Below are 17,419 nucleotides of genomic sequence, written 5' to 3'. Positions count from 1 at the left end.
ATTTATGGTTATTTACCTCTTATGTACCGTAATATGTATGTACTGTATATTATAGTTGAAATTTGTTAAACTCTGTGTTTACCCCTGAACAGGGTTTTAAACCATAATTAACCCCTCACGCTCCTGAAAAAGTGTAATTTGTCAACGTGAAACATGTTAAGCACAGTTCATTCCATCTAGCGTGAAGCTACTCACCCCTCTACAGATATAGCTTGATATGTTCACTACCAGTGTTTGGTGATATTTGTCATTGTGTTACAGATTCACCACTGTTTTGGAGGCTCCGTACCTATGTTTAGGGGGGTGGGTATGCTCATCTAAAATTGGGGTCATTATTGTTGATGTTTTGTGATGTTCTTAACATTATTCTTTAATAAATCACTATATTTAATTTTTACATATGTCTACTTATTGATACGGTGCCCATAAAGTCCCATATTTTTTGGTCTCTGTTGTTCTCTCACACATTCCAGGTATGAGGCATAGAGTACTTATCGTATGTCCATGGTAGCCATGCCATGTGGACATAACCCAATTTGTTTCAGTTATTTAAATGCTTTGCAAAGTGCAATGGTTGGATAAAGTGCACTAACCCATAGCAGGCACATGTACATTGCGTTTTTCTTCATCTGGCTATAGTAAATGTTATTGGAAAGGAAGGAGGCAAGTCTTCTGCTATCTATGGCCTCCATAAAGCCTGAGATTCTGTCCGTGAAATCCGACATTGTGGCAGAAACTTCCAAGTAGCGTGGAGAAACTACTATTCTGTGCCATCGGGGAAGAGCCAGGAGCTGTTGCTGGTCAGAAAATGTGCCCCAAAAAAAACAGGTGTAGTGGCAGTAGGCAAATGAGCTCCAGGGACATGTAAGCACAGTAAGCGTTTGAGTTGTGGAGGTGTACTGACCGCTACAAGGTGGAAGGTCACACACAAAAAATTGGCACCAAAATTTAAAATGAAACTAGCGATCCTGGCTCACAAACTCCAACCACCCGTAGGGTGGTCACAAACTCCCACACAGACTAGTGGGTTTAGAGGATAAAAAGGAACGTTGGCCATGTGTCAACAGCTTCTGCCCTGTACTGAAAGCTGATACTTCATGCAAGCAGGATTAACAGGGAATAATTCCCGATCTTAGCTTCGAACTCCACAATGGGCACAACTGTACAGAGCTCTACAGATGGCAGACCAAAGCCCTGGACCAATAAAGTACCCTGTAGCCAAGTTCAAACATTGCACTTTGTGCCAAGGGGAGCACCTACAACAGGATACAATAGATGACAGCAATATCACAGTCTGGCCCTGCTTATTCAATTATTCAATCCAGTGTGGTTCAGGCACAGTCCGTCAAGTCTTTTCCAAGAATTTGATTTACAAGTGCCGTGGGAGCCGCAATAGCTATGGTGCAGCAGGAAGTTTGGTGGAAGAATCATCAGAGAGAAAAACCTCCATAGGAGGAAGGCAAGCTTATATTAGTAGAGAGAGGAGGCCCATCAACGAAGCACAATAGGAAAAAAAGAGGCTAGATGAGTGGGAAGAATTATATAGGGGGTCTCCCTGCAGCCTTCTTTTTCTGACAATGTCCTATTACCCGTGAAGGTAGCTGCATACAAGGTGTGTCTAAAATGTTTGGTGAATGGTATCAGAAAACAAACAAAACAGAAGATACAAATTACTTTTATTGGCCTTCAAAATAATCACCATCCTTCACAACACACTTTTGGCAACGTTCATAAAGCTTCTGGAAAAGGTCAACAAAAGCCTGTTTAGGAATTGATCGCAGAACCGCAGTCACACATTCTTGGATTGCTGCCACATAAACCTGCGCCTTTAATGACACTCTTAAGGCGGGGAAACAGAAAAGTCCACAAGCGCCAGATCAGGGGCGTTCAGTGGATGATCGAAAACACATAAGCCAAGAAATGGTACACATTGATCGCACAGTGCACAGGAGCGTTATCGTGCAGCAATATCCTGGTCACACATGGTAATGAAATCCCCAGAGGTTTCCATCCTTGTTGCTTTCTGTTCATCAGTTTGCTTGTGAGGCACAAACCGGGAACAGATCTTCCACTTACCCAAATCTTTGGATGATGGTGCGCACTGTGTCCTTGCTAATGCCCAATTCCTCCGCCATTAATCGGAGAGTCAGTCGCTGATCTCCTGCCAGCATATGTCACACTTGCTCAATCATGTCTGAGGTTCTGCTCATTGATAGCCAACCCAGACATGGCTCATCCTCAGTCATTTCCTTCCCATCGTGAAAGTGAATGCACCAGTCTTAAAAACTAATTTTCTGTTCCTGGCTTTCCGCACCATACACTTGCAGCAACATTTCATTTGTCTCTGTTTTCCCCAATTTGTAGCAGAACTTAATGTTCACCTATTGCTCCATTGCACTGTGACCCTACCTCTCACACAAACCATGTTTGATTGGCTGCAGCGGGTATACTCCACGCTAGGTGGCGCTTCTCAACGTGTCTCTGGATAGCCATGTGCATGCACACACACCTGGCGCATGTTGCCGTTGAGATATCGGACCATCCAACAAACTTTATATAACCCAATCGTAATGACTACCGATCCTTTGTCCTGTACGACTAATTAATTAAAATATTCCACACTATATTTGAAGCAATCTACATTTGCCGTTTAAATCACACATATTTACTCAGTTCAGGCCCCATTCAATCGTTACTCCTAAAAAGTAATTAATACCACCAAAAAGGTGACGTCACTAATTAAATAATATTTGGAGAGCATGCACAGGCCAGTGATCCCATAATGCTCGATAAACACATTGGCATGCTTCGGTAGTCACACACAGCAAATAAACTGAATACTAATAACACACACTAATGATTATAGCTCCACTGGAACAATCAGGAAGGTCGTTTCAGGAAAACGCTTTATGAAGAAAAATCTAAAATCATCTCAATAACAGAGCTTCTACAAACCCAAACCGGCTAGGGCAATGAGAACCTCTGCAACAATCTAATGAGATTTCAAAGAAGAGGGGGTAAAGGAGCACGAGTTATAGCACCTCAGTGCTGCCCATGGCCGGGACCATGAAATGATACTTTGTGATTCTCATTTGTTACCTCCAAAATGAGAAAAATAAAAAAACAGTCATCCATGAGCTTAATAAACCAGGAACAACGGAGAGGAGACAGGAAGGTTAAAAGCTGTCAAGGAGGAAAAGCAGTACCCTGCCTAACCTGGAAATATATGTAACAAATGTAATCGGGTTTATTCTATCAGATCTAGCAAAAGGCTCTGCCTGTATACACATTTTTACCTAATCTATATTCTAAAGATACTCTGTAAACATCTATTTGTGTTCCCTCTTGTAAAGGGACTTTTTACACTACTCACTTTTTGTTTTTAAAGCGGACCCAATTTTTTTTTTTTATCTAAAATAATAAACATGTACACTTACCTGGTCTGTGCAAGTATTGCACAGTGCAGTCCCTTACCTCCTTTTCTGGGGTCCCCTGCTGGCACTTTCCACTCCGACTTCCTAGCCAGGCTGTGTGCATCCATTGACACACACAGCACGGCTCAGCCCCACCCACCTGCACTCCCGCTAACTTTAGTGTCCTTGGGCCAGATTCACAAAGAGTTACGCCGGCGTAACTCCGAATCCAAGCCCGTCGTATGTCTAAATGTATTCTCAAACGTCGTATCTTAGGGTGCAAAATTTTCGCTAGGCGGCGCGTCCATTGAGGTCAGCGTAGAATATGCTAATGAGTAGTTACGCCGATTCACGAACGTACGCTTGCCCGTCACAGTAAAGATACGCCGTTTCCGTAAGAGATACGCGGCGTAAAGATAAACATGCCCCCTAGGTGGCGTATCCTATGTTAAGTATGGCCGTCGTTCCCGCGTCAAATTTTTTAAATTTAACGTAGTTTGCGTAACTCTTCCGTGAATAGGGCTGGACGTCAATTACGTTCAGGTTGAAACCAATGACGTCCTTGCGACGTCATTTAGTGCAATGCACGTCGGGAAATTTTAGGGACGGCGCATGCGCAGTACGTTAGGCGCGGGAATGCGCCTAATTTAAATGATCCACGCACCCTACCCGGATCATTTGAATTAGGCAGGCTTGCGCCGGGGAATTTACGCTACGCCGCCGCAACTTTACAAGCAAGTGCTTTGTGAATCAAGCACTTGCCCGTAAAACTTGCGGCGGCGTAACCTAAATGCGATACGTTACGCCGCCGCAGATCTACGTGAATCTGGACCCTTGTGTCTTGCGAGAGAAGAGAGAGAAGAGAGCCACTGCATACAGGCACAGTGCTGGATTGAATGAGGACTAGGTATTTAATGTGATGAGGGGGCATGCAACTACTGGGACTTTTTTTTAGCCTTAATGCAGAGATTGCATTAGGGTAAAAAAAAATCTTGCCTTTAGAACCACTTTACTATCTGTGCTTTTGTGGTATTAGTGGAGTCTGAGATTATTCACACAAAGTCACAAATTTTACAAGTCACAAATTTTACAAGTCACAAATTTTACAAGTCACAAAGTCTGGTCTGCTTTCCCCTTTAAAGTGACATTAAGTTTTTTTTTTTTTTTAAGAAAAAACATGTTAAACTTACCCGCTTTGTGCAATAGTTTTGCAGAGCAGCCCTGATTCTCCTCTTCTCGTGTTCCCTGCTGGCGCATCTGGCCCCTCCCTCCTGCCCGGTGCCCCTATAGCAAGCAACTTGCTATAGGGGCTCCTGAGCTACTGCTCTGTGTGTCCATTCACACACAGAGCGCGGCTCAGCCCCCGCTCTCTCCTCAATGGCTCACTGGCTGTAATTGACAGTAGCAGGAGCCAATGGCTACGGTTCCTGTCTAAGCCAATGAGGGGGGAGAGACCTAGAAGAGGCTCTCGTGCACAATGCTGGTTCAAGATGTGCAATGCCAAGATGCTGCTAACAAAGCAAACAGAATATTGTCATGCATTAAAAAGGGGATTAACTCAAGAGATAAAGCAGTAATTTTCCCACTCTACAAGACTCTGGTCCGGCTGCACCTGGAGTACGCTGTCCAGTTCTGGGCACCAGTCCTCAGGAAGGATGTGTTGGAAATACAGAGAAGTATAGAGTGCGGAGAAGGGCAACAAAACGAATAAAGGGACTATTAGTTATGAAGAAAGGTTACAAGGACTGAAATTATTCTCTCTAGAGAAGAGATGCTTGAGAAGGGATACGATTTCAATTTACAAATACCGTACTGGTAATCCCACAATAGGGATACAATTTTTCAGCGGAAGGGAGTTTAATAAGACACGTGGCCACTAAAATTAGAAGAAAAGAGGTTTAACCCTAAAGTGCGTAGAGAGTTCTTTACTGTAAGAGTGGCAAGGATGTGGAGTTCCCTTCCACAGGTGGTGGTCTCAGCAGGGGGCATCGATGGTTTCAAGAAACTATTAGATAAGCACCTGAACGACCACAACATACAGGGCTATACAAAGTAATACTGACATATAATCACACACATAGGTTGGACTGGTGTCTTTTTTCAACCTCGGATACTATGTGTAGCGCCCCCTTGCTTTTAGCATGGGCACTACGCCTAAATTTAGTGGGGAAGGGAGAGTTACTTTGCTCCCTTCTAAGTGTTTGTTTAAATTTGGGACCTCTGTCGTTTCAGAAGTCCGCTGGGTCAATCTGTGGTCAGGGAGTGCAATGCCACCTTTGGTCAGCAGTTGGCGCCAGAGGGGTTCTGGCGGAGCAGATCTTCTCCCAGCGGCCAATCAGAGGACGTTTTCCCTCGCGGGGCATGCTCGAAGAGGGAATATGCGTGAGGGAGGTCAGGTGTTCGGTTGCGTTTTCACGCGCATCCATGGACCCCGCCAGCGTGGCCCACCTGGCCAGAACCGAACCTTGCAGTGGATCGCATATTGCTGAGAAAGAGAATCTCAGCGCTCTGCTGGGTTCCAAGACCTATTGATGGGATCCTTGTTTGGGATCAGGTGTCCGGGCTGCTGACAGGTATGCCTACTGTCATCCGGGGACCTTCTTTAAATCAGTCTACTGGGAGTGTTCTTTATTTGCTAAAGTTTCTCTATTGAAGTTGACCTGTGATGGAGGCCTAGAGTCAGGTCTGTGTGAAAGACCTGTTCCTCCCAGTAGTATCTAGTGTGACGCTCCGGCTGCCAGGCCTATCATAGGGGTCCGTTCGGGGGCACTTTACCCACTCCAAGTAGAGTGACGGTGTGTTATATAAATGGGTTCAATGCAGAGCAGGGAATTGCTCAGTTCTATATCCAGGCCTGATACCGCATGGTTCTCCTATCTTCCTTCATCAACTTTGACCTTCCTGAATTGTGTTGATGTTGGCCGTGTTTGGCCTGAGCAATAAAGCATTGAAAATTCTTTATTGAATGTCTGGACCTCCACTCACTCCCACCGTTTTCACAAATTACACCCCTAGACATTGCCAAGGTGACTTAGCAGGCTGATCCCAAAATCAACCAGCGGCTCCTTCGGAGGTAACGCTACATATGCAACTATAAAATTGGGCTCAGGTGGGGCTGGGGGTGCTGTTGCACACAGATGTTTTTTTATTATGCATGAACCTTGAGCCTTTACAGCAGTATAGTCTCCCATTAAAAAAATCTGCGCCAACAATTATCAGTGCATCTGTTACCGTTTTCTTGGATTCTCAGCTTTGTCCCACATTCACACCACGCTCCTCTTACCAGGCACCTTTTCTCTGGGAGCCAACAAAACCCCCAGTCAATAGTCCCTTGATGCCCATGACAAAGTGAAATAAGTTTGTTTCTTGTAAACTAGACTCAATCAACACAGCCTTGGAAACACCCATAATTCTGAAAGACAGACCTGCTGCCTTGATGACTACATTTGGGAACCATTAGCCAATATGGGTGAAGGAAATTAACCTAAATAATATACATAATAAACAATAAATGTTAAAAGCGTCTGCCCTAATGCACAGCGCACCATTAGCCACAATGAGAACAGCGCGCCATATTCCAATTGACCACCTGCAGTGCGAGTTTGGAGCCGGAGTGGAGTGAAGGAGCGATGTGTGACTATTAATATTCTGACAGTCACTAATTAGTGTGCAGGGTTGCTGTGTAGAAAATTAGCTCCAATTAGACAACACCAGTACTTTCAGGATGCAGAAGACTGAATTAATTTGACTTAATCCCCAGGTATTATTGTAACATCACACAAGTAATCAAAAACAGCATATCATTATTAAGAGACAGCACTGCGGCTTAATATTCTATTTAACTATTCGAGAAGAGACCTTCAGAAAGTATCTTGGGAGGCCATTCCATCAAGATGTGAATTACTATTAAAATTATGCCCACATAGAATATTAAAGGTTAGAATGAAGTAAGAGACTAAATTAAAGAACAATTTCAAGTAAGAGTGAAAAGCATAGTCCAACTTTCATACTATTTAACATGAAGCATGATAGCATTCTCCAACCCCAACCTCAACCCCCTGTCACCATTCACCTGAATTCTGGGGGGTTTTCAATTCAGAGATCTGTGAATTGGAAGACTACAAGTCCCATTTTCCACCGGTGCAGAGGGACTCATCGGGTTCCCCTGGCCCCTCCTCTTTATCGGATGCCCCCAGAGAAAGCGGCTTTCCCTGGGGGCACCCATGCATGCTTGCTTCCAAATCCCGCTGCTGCGTCCCCACTAGTCGACCGATGCCGATATTTAGAAATTGGGGTGGCCGATATTTGAGGCCGATTTTTTTTTTGTGGCACTGGCTGCCACTAATTGGCACTGGAAGATGGCACTAGCAAAAGGCACTGATTGGCAGGTGGCACTTATTGGCACTGGCAGGTTACACTGGATGGCACTGAAAGATGGTACTAGTAGATGGCACTGATTGGCAGGTGGCACTAATTGACACTGGCAGGTGGCACTGATTGGCAGATGGCACCGATTGGCAGTTGGCACCAACAGGTGACACTGACAAGTGGCACTGGTTGGCACTGACTGGCAGGTGGCACTAATTGGCACTGGATGGCAATAGTTAGCACTGGCAGATGTCACTGATGGCTTTAGTTGGCACTGGATGGCACTGGCAGGTGGCACTGGATGGTAGGTGGCACTGGTATTGGCACTGGATGGTGGCACTGGTATTGGCACTGGGTGGAAGGTGGCACTAATTGGCACTGGCAGGTGGCATTGGCAGATGGCACTAATTGGCACTGGCAGGGGGCACTGGTGCAAAAAAAAATTGTGTCACCACCCTCAGTACAGACCCCCTCTCCCTCCAGTATAGACACCCACCCCCTCCTCAGTACAGACCCCCCCCCCGTAGTACAGACACCAGAGAGCGGTGTATGTCCCACGAGCGCGGGCCCCTCCTTCTCTGTGGGTGTAAACAGAGAGGAGGGCCGCCGCGCTGGGTGTACCAAGATGGCTGCGGCTCCGGAGCTAGGCCAAAGCCGTGGCCTTTCCTGATGCTGTGACACAGCATCAGGAAAGGCCGCGGCTTCGGCCTAGCTCCGGAGCCGCAGCACCGATAGTGGCCATGTTAAATATCGGCCAAATTTGGATAAAAATCGGCCGATGCCGACTTCTCCAAAATGGCCAAATATCGGCTGATATATCGACCGACCTCTAGTCCCCACCCCCCTCTCCTTTCTATGTCACCGGATTTGATTGACAGCTGGAGCAAATTGCGGCCCCTCCTATCAATCTGTCCAATGAGGAGAGGGCCAGTGGCGGGATCTGCTGTGCTCGTGCACATCGCTAGATCGGATAAGTTCAGGTAAAGGAAAAGAGGGGGCAGCAGGTTTTTCACCTTTATAAAATCTTAAAGGGGTTGTAAAGGTACAATTTTTTAAAGAAATCTATGAAGATAAATTATTTCCACCTTTTCAGACTGCTGGAATATTGTAGGAGTTTATTCTCATAGGCTGTTGCCAGATAGTCTGAGGTGGGGTGGGGTTTGCCATGTTTTTCTTGTCAAGTAGGTATTTTCCCATTGTTCTGTTTGTCTGTCTGATCATCTCTTGGAGATGAGATTAATCTTGTGACCACTTTAACTTGTTACCAAATTATTGTGGGATGTTATATGTTTGTTCATTAACTTACCGTATTTGCCGGCGTATAAGACGACCCCCTAATTTTCCAGGAAAAATGTTGGTTTTGGGATATACTCGCCAATTAAGACTACCCCCTTCCTACTAGTCTTTCTGGAAGCTGAGGGGTAGCCAGAACAACCGCTGACAGAAACAGGCTTTTTTCAAATCTCACTGTGCCATTACATTACATTACATGCCTCACTGTGCCATTACATTACATTACATGCCTCACTGTGCCATTACATTACATTACTTGCCGCCCACTGTGCCATCACTTGCCCCCCACTGTGCCATCACTCACGTTTTGCAGATTCTGGCTTCCAGGCCGATGACAGTCTCTGTCTGCTGCGAGCGTCCATGATTTAAAAGCCGCGCCTTCTCCTCAGACTGTCCTGTGATAGGCGGAACACAAATTTTCCCAGCAGGGCCTCTGTTCAGTGTTCCGCCTATCACGGACGTCCTCTCGTCCGAGGATGAGAAGGCATCGTTGATAGGAGGAAAACAGAACAGAGGCGCTGCTGGGAAAATTTGTGTTCCGTCTATCACAGGACAGTCTGAGGAGAAGGCGCGGATTTTAAATCATGGACGCTCGCAGCAGACGGAGACTGTCATCGGCGTATAAGACGACCCCCGACTTTGGATGCATTTTTTTGCATCCAAAAAGTCGTCTTATACGCCGGAAAATACTGTTTAATTAATTTACTGTTTAATTAAGATCATTGTTAGCTGTTAATTGGTTTAGGCTTTGAAGTTTGCATTGTCCTGCTAATATCCTCAAGAAGGGAATGTCCTCTTGTGAGGTGTAAAGTATGTTTCCGAGTTTCAATAAAGAGTCATTCCTTTGGTTCTATTACATCTTGTCTGTGTACGTTGCTTGGGGTAAAAAGGGCTGGTATTAGCTCTCGGTCTGCTCGAAAAGGTTTGAAGGGCAGGAGGCACCATTTGGAGGAAGAAAGCACCCAATAGGGGTGCCAAGTGGTTCCATCACCAAGGCCCCACTCTGAACTAGCAAAGGGAATGGAGATTTCCTTCAACTATAAAGCGAATTGTACTTCTACTACTAAATGTTTAAAGTGGTTGTAAGCTTCAGACCTGAAATATGAGTAAAGCATATCCATCTATAGTGTGTCTCATTCCAGAACACTAAAGCCGCGTACACACAACCTTTTTTAATGTCCTAGAAAAAACAACGTTTTTCTTGACGTGATTCTTGTCAAGCCGGCCTTGCATAAACACGATCGTGAAAAATGCTTGCGCAAAGCGCTGTGACGTACAACGGCACTATAAAGGGGAAGTTCCATTCAGATGGCGCCACCCTTTGGGCTGCTTTTGTGTCAGTAAAAGTCTGGTGAGAGACGATTCGCGCTTTTCAGTCTTCGTGCTTTTCAGTCTGTCATAGCGTGACGAATGTGCTATCTCCATTACAAATGCTAGGTTTACCAGAACGAGTGCTCCTGTCTCATAACCTGCTTCTAAGCATGCTTGTTTTTTTCCCCCGTCGTTAAAGCCTACACACAACCATTTTTCATGACGTGAAAAACGACAAGAAAAATTAGAGCATGTTCTAAATTTTTAATGGCCATATTTCACGTCAAGAAAAATGCTCTGGAGCCTACACACGATCGTTTTTAATGACCATTTTAAAAAATTGCATTTTTCACGTCATGAAAAACGATCGTGTGTACGCGGCATAATTGTCATTTCTGTCTGCTGAGACGTTCCTCTGCTATCAGTATGAATCACTTCAGTTTTCCTAACACCAATAGAATCAGGGACAGGGGAACTGTCATAGCCCTGGTCCCAAAATTCTGCAAGCAATCCTTCAATATACTGGCCTGATCTGACCTGAGCATACTTTTAAAGGATAAGTTCACTTTAACTGCATGTTACACATTACACCCATATTAAAGGTGTAATGTGTAATAAGCTCCAGCCCCAATCACCCCTCCCTCTGTAAGCGGACAGGGGATCCTCTCCCCTGCAGCTGCTGTCGCATTTTTAAATTGTCACGGCTGTGCTGGGCTCGCCCTAGATTTGTGTGAATGAAGAAACTACAAGTCCCATCTCCACCACAGCCGACAGCTTGTAGTTCTCTGAAGAGTGCCCTCTGGAGGAAGTGTCAGTGAACTAAGAGAAAGCCTCATACGGAGGTACAGGCAGAAAGCTGGATTAGGTCTCTGCAAGACCCTAACATTGATCATGGGTGTAATGCTTTGCAGGCCTCCGTGAGAAAAAATAATAAATGCATATTTTTTTTAACTGCAGAAAATATGTGCATTTATTATTTTTTCCATTAAGGTGAACTTAGCCTCACTGGCTAACTGGAGAGACATCCAGGAACTATAAACTTGCCTGATTTTTCTTAGCAATGTGTGGAAAGGCCGAAAGAGTTCTGACATGTCTTCTGGTTTGCGTTCAAGGTTTAGAGGTCCTTCAGAGTAAACAACGAGCCCACTGTAAATATAACAGACAAAAAAAAAACAATTTAGCATATCATTATGATTAGAAGTTTTAGGCCTCATTTACACTGCTGCTGATAAACGGACGTTTAGGAGAAGTTTGGCTCTTCTAAACGCGGTAACTAGCGTTAAGCCGCGTTTTATTTACAGGCATTTTTTGTTTTTGCCAATTTTGAAAAAATATATATTTTAGAAATGCTTCTAAATGCAAAACGTGGCATGTAAACACAGCAAAACAGACGTTTTTGTAACGTGGGTTAGTATCTGTCAAGTTAAATCGATCAGGAGAGATTGTAAGAATGTCCCGTGTACATGAAGACTTAGGTTTATGCAGGTTATTTTAATAGGAAATTGTAATTTGGGGTCAACGGTGATTGTGGTTTATTATATGTATACAGTTTTTGTTTTACATATAAAAATAAAAAAACAAAAAAGAATCCCAAGACACTATGAGTTATCTAAAAAGACAAAAAAGCAGTTGAAGCCAGTAAGATGGCTGGTTTTGTCTAACTAAGACCTCCAGTTGAGATGACCATGCTATATTGAGATCATTGAAATCAATGGCACAACCATTGGTCCCTCCACGGACGGGGTGTAGCCAAGTGATTGTGAACCTTAACACTCCAGATGTTTTGGAACTACATTTCCCATGATGCTCATGCACTCTGCAGTGTAGTGGAGCATCGTGGGAAATGTAGTTCCAAAACATCTGGGGTGCCAAGGTTCGCCATCACTGTCCTAGACTCTGACCTCTCCTACACCGCCCATACCCATACACTGGCTACATCTTGCCGCCTTAACCTCTGCAACATTTCCAGAATTCGCCCCTTTCTAACACCACCAAAAAAAAACGTATTCACTTCTTGATTATTTCCCGCCTTGACCACTGCAACTCACTGGCCTACCTTTACACAGGCTATCCCTCCTTCAGTCTATTATCAAGGCTGCTGCTAGACTTATACACCTTACTTCTGCTCCTCTCTGCAAATCCCATCTTTGGCTTCCCCTACCCCACCGTATAAAATTCGAAATACTAACCACAATATACAAAGCCAGCCACAACATCGCCGCCAGCTACATCACCTACCTTATCTGCAAATATCGCCCAAATTGTCCTCTCTGCTTCTCCCAAGACCTCCTGCTCTCTAGCTCCCTTGTTACCTCCTCCAATGTTCGCCTTTAGTGCTTCTCCAGAGCCTCTCCTATCCTATGGAACTCCCTGCCCCCAGTATGTCTGGTAAGCCCCTACCCTGCCAGCCTTTATGCGATCCCTGAAAACTCACTTATTCAGGAAAGCCTACCCCACCTAAGAACTGTAGCCGGGTCACCTCTATCAGATCATCCCCCGCAGCTATTACTTTTTGTACCACTTCCCCCCTCCCTTTAGATTCATGAGCAGGGCCCGCCTATTCCATTTGTATTGAACTGTATTGTAATTGTACTGTCCCCACTTAAATTGTAAAGTACTGCATAAACTGTTGTGCTATACAAATCCTGTATAATACTACTACTAATAATATCATAGTTCTGTAAACTGCAGTTTCAGTTGGAGATAACATCATTATTTTACTAATTACTGGGCCTCAGGTTTAGTCATTCACAGGAAGCTGTGTATTTTTCTCAATTAATACCAGGCTTCCTCTGATTAGCTGAGGTAGAAAGGTGGGCTAATTCTCTTGTTAAAAAGTAGAAAAAAAGTAGAAATGTGGGCTAATGATATCACAAGCTCTACCTCAGTCAGAGTGAGATGTGTATTTATTGATAAAATACAAAGCTTCCTGTGAATGGCTGAGCCATGTTCAGTCCAACTTGATTTTGTTCTGGCCGCAGATGGGGAGTTCACGTACCGCTGGCTGAACACAGTGCTCAATACTGTATGTAGCTGATAAATGCAGATTACACAGTGCTGACAGCCATCAGCGTGGCCAAAACTAACTCTTTAAAAGTGAAAGTAAACATAGAGGAAGGCTTTAAAGTTATAAAAATGAATAAATAATGGCGTGTAACATATATATTTTTAATTGCCCGTACTTACCACACAATGGCTAGTCGAGGAATTGTAAACATTAATGCTGGTTCATAATCATCAATCATGTCTTGTGTGAGGTATCCAAGCTTTAAGGCTCTGTGAAGAAGGATTTTGCAGAATTAGGCATTATGAAATTAAGGCCAAATTGCTGCTAGACACATGCACTTTCATATAGAAATGCATGCCAAGTACTGAGTAACTCCAGGCAAGTCAATTCAATCTGTGGGTGGACAACTCTAGCAAAGAAACACTGCAACTGTGCTCAAGTCCTCTACATTTACCTTTAATTACAGTAGTTTTGTATCATTTATTAAAGTGGAATGGCACAGATTCTATACTATAGGAAAACAACCACTCGTCAGATGATCATACAAAGCCCTCAATAAAGTGAGCTTAGAGAGAAGATGAATATTAAGAAAACCTCAAAACAGAAGAAAAAAAACAAATACACACATTCACCTAGATAGCTGCAGCATTGATCTGATGCTGCAGCTGTCCCCCACCGGCTCTACATTGAGAGCTGAGAAATCAAAGACTGACTATCGTTCAGCTCTCCGGTCCACTCTGAGTACAGTGTGGCGTCTGTAAGGGCTCTTTCACATGGGCGGCCCATTCAGGTCCGCCTGCCAGTTTTTTAAGCGGACCTGAACGGGCGCTCCGTGCTCCTCTATGGAGCCGCGGATGTCAGCGGTGACATGCCCGCTGACATCCGACCCAATCCGATCCGCCAAAGTGTGACGGAGGAAAAACCTACTTTTCCATCCGTCTGGCGGATCGAATCGGGTGAACACGGACAGGCGGTCCGTGTTCATTCGATCTACCCATAGGGGAGAGCGGAGAAAAGACAGGGCGGTCCCTGCACAGTGTGCGGGGACCGCCCTGTCATACGCCGGCTCAGCGGGGATCAACGGAGCGATCCCCGCTGAGCAAGCGGAGGTTCACGGGGCGGATCATTACTCATCTGCCCCGTGTGAAAGGGGCCTAAGTCACCGCTCTCTGCTCCTGAAGTGCTCACTGGAGCACCAGGCTGTGAATGGGAGTGACTGGCTCAGCCTCTCAGCGGTGTGCACAGAGGCTGAGCCAGCTGCTGGTCATGCATCTGGGTGGATCCTGACATTATTGTCAGGAACCCTGCAGACCCTGGACCAGCTCTGTGACATCAGCTAAAGCCTGGTGTCGGCTTAATACAGGTCACGTGAGTGTGGACTAAGTGTACTACTGTGATCCTAGCCAATAGAGCTTTGCCCATACTTCTCCTTTACCAATTCCTTTCCAGCGATGTACCCGTACATCGCTGGACTTTCAGGGGTCGTACCTGGAGGATTAAAACAAGAAATTGGTCGCACACTGGAACTCCAAATTATCTTGATGTCATCTTTATTGTCAATAAAGATGACAGCAAGATAATCTGGAGTTCCATTGTGCGACCAATTTCTTGTTTTAACCGTCTTCCACGGTAGTGAGCCGAGGTCTGCACCTGTGATCTACCTTGCACCTGATTCTGCCTGGAGCGGTGTGCTTCTCCTTAATCTTTGCTGTACCTGGATGATGCCTGCGGCTGATGTTTTTTTTAGAGCGGGTGGTCAGCTCTCTTGTAATAGGAATCAGAGCAGCTTACTTATTACAAGCAGTGGCTCTTTCGGGCTCCCCCATCCCACTGGGAGGCCCCAAGTGAACAGCCAGTGTGTCCGAACGGCTGGACAGCCAAGCAAGGCCGGGATCAGCTTTGATCGGCTGTTTGTAACAGTATAGCAGAAGAAATTACTTGATATCACTTCTGGTTTACTCAGAGACCATCGGCATTAGTTTAAAAAATCTAAAGCATTCAAAACCACAGATTTTGGTGTTTTGAATGCTTTTAAGTTCAGACGAGGAATTTGAGATCTTATAGACCCCATATCTCTCCATAAACAGTACCTATCACATGCCTATTGCTGTCAAAGGATGTTTACATTCCTTGTGACAGCAATAAAACAAAAATAATAATAATAGTTTAATTAGCAGTGTAAAAATCTAAAATAAAGAATAATAAAAAAAAAATGTGCCCTGTCCTCCCACACAAAGGCGAACATGCGTGTTGGTCCTGCACACACGCACGCAGCAATCATCCCACACATGTGAGGTATCACCCGCTTTCAGATCACAGGCAGTAATCTTAGCATCAGATCTCCTCTGTAAATCTAAAGTGGTAACCTGTAAAAGCTTTTAAAGCGTTGCTTTACTCTATGGGGAGTAAAAGTGACATCGCTTGTCGCTGTTGCACAGGTGTGCGTACTTTTAAGGTGTGACATGTTTGATTACTCGGTGTACCATCATCTTTTATACTTTATAAAAAAAGTGTAATTTTTTCCCCAAAAAAATTGTGTTAAAAAAAAAAAAATGCTGTGCCAATACCGTGTGACATAAAAATTATCAAACCCACCAATTAATTCCCTAGGGCCACTGCTTAATCCTGATCCTCTGTTCCCTTGAGCATTTTTTATGACACTTTGATTGCACTTAAGTTCCTATGGGCATTGTTAGGAGGGGTTCGACTCTCACTGCTGGACTTCTTCAGGTTATTTTAGGTTATGAACTAGATTTTCAATACATCTCCTGGTTAGAGTAGTCAAGACATACAGGACATTAGAAACCCGACTTGGCCCTCCAGGCACCATCAATAAATAAATAACATTTTTGCAAGGACTGGCCCTTTAAATAAGCCAGATTGTGAAGCGGCTCTAGGTAGTGTAATAGACTTCTGTCACAAGCCAGAAAGATGTCTCTACCGAGAGCCCCGGATAATGCTCCCCGCTCTGTATCAGCAGCCAAAGCTCTGCTCAACCTAAGGAGGATTAAATCTCTCTTCTTTGAATGGACAATCTACTTCAATGGGTAACACACAAAGCATGAAAATGTAAATCAGCTTTTCTGCCAGGAAATAATTCAATTACAATGACATCATAAACCTCCACAGAGAAGGATTTGATAAATCTGCAGGTCAGCGCGGTGCGTCCGATAATAACGTTTTACATTTGGATGCCTATTCCAGCATTTGATTTTATTCTTTACCAGAGGGAATTTTAATTAATAGCTTGTGTTAGCAGATCAGCAGTGACGACGCAACATATTCTGTGATCACCATGCTGGAAATATTTAGATTTTCATTTGACACAAGCCAATTTTCAGAACATTAACTATGACCCGAGCAGGATCTTAGTGGTCCTGAAAAAAAAAAAAAAGCAATATCTTTTAAGGCTGGATTCTATTTTTTGCCCATTTTGCAGATTTGCACAACAGTCCATTTAGCATGGTTTGCTATTGAACATGTTCTGTAGTGCAAATCTGCAAAAAGCACTAAAAATGCATAGGTGTGAATCCAGCCTTAGACAAGGTGATAATAAGGAGGAAGTACCACACCAAGAATTTTGGGGGTTAGTAAGGAAGAGTTAAACAAACAATGGCTTGTCATTCATAGCCATTGTGTACTATTGTAGTCTCTGCGATTGGTTACAGTGATCACATGGTACAGGGCCAATCAGAGCTATCACAATAGTACACAATGGCACATGAATGGATGCCATTTACAAAGTATAAATGATTGAGAGAAAAAAAATGTAACTTAAAAAAACTCACAGTGCTTCTTGCTATATATTTGGAGGTAGCTACTTTGCATAAATGGTAATTTGGGGGTATTTGTATTGTCCTGGCATTTCAGGGCATCAAGAAAGGAGATAGGTAGTCAAAACTTCAGGAATGCAGGATTGATAAAATAAAAAAAATAAAATTATACACATGCACACCGCTATGACTTTCACACACAGAATATACTATACTATGGGCCAGATTCATGTCCAGCGGCGTATCTTTGAGGC

General features: G+C 44.2%; 1 protein-coding gene across 2 annotated transcripts in view; it reads right to left on the bottom strand.

Annotated features, from left to right (window-relative positions):
* Window positions 1-17,419, bottom strand: part of ZFYVE28 (zinc finger FYVE-type containing 28) — a 338,158-nt gene that overhangs the window by 107,460 nt on the left and 213,279 nt on the right. For both annotated transcript variants that reach the window (XM_040335304.1, XM_040335305.1), the window contains exons 6-7: window positions 13,572-13,661; window positions 11,430-11,531 (exon numbers count right to left, since the gene is read on the bottom strand). In XM_040335304.1, coding sequence (XP_040191238.1) covers window positions 11,430-11,531; window positions 13,572-13,661 — 192 coding nt within the window. The remainder of the gene's footprint in view (window positions 1-11,429; window positions 11,532-13,571; window positions 13,662-17,419) is intronic.

Source organism: Rana temporaria, chromosome 1 (assembly GCF_905171775.1).
Source record: "Rana temporaria chromosome 1, aRanTem1.1, whole genome shotgun sequence".
Classification (NCBI taxonomy): Eukaryota; Metazoa; Chordata; class Amphibia; order Anura; family Ranidae; genus Rana; species Rana temporaria.
Note: the sequence above shows the minus strand (reverse complement) of the source record. Positions and strands in the feature narration are given on the sequence as shown.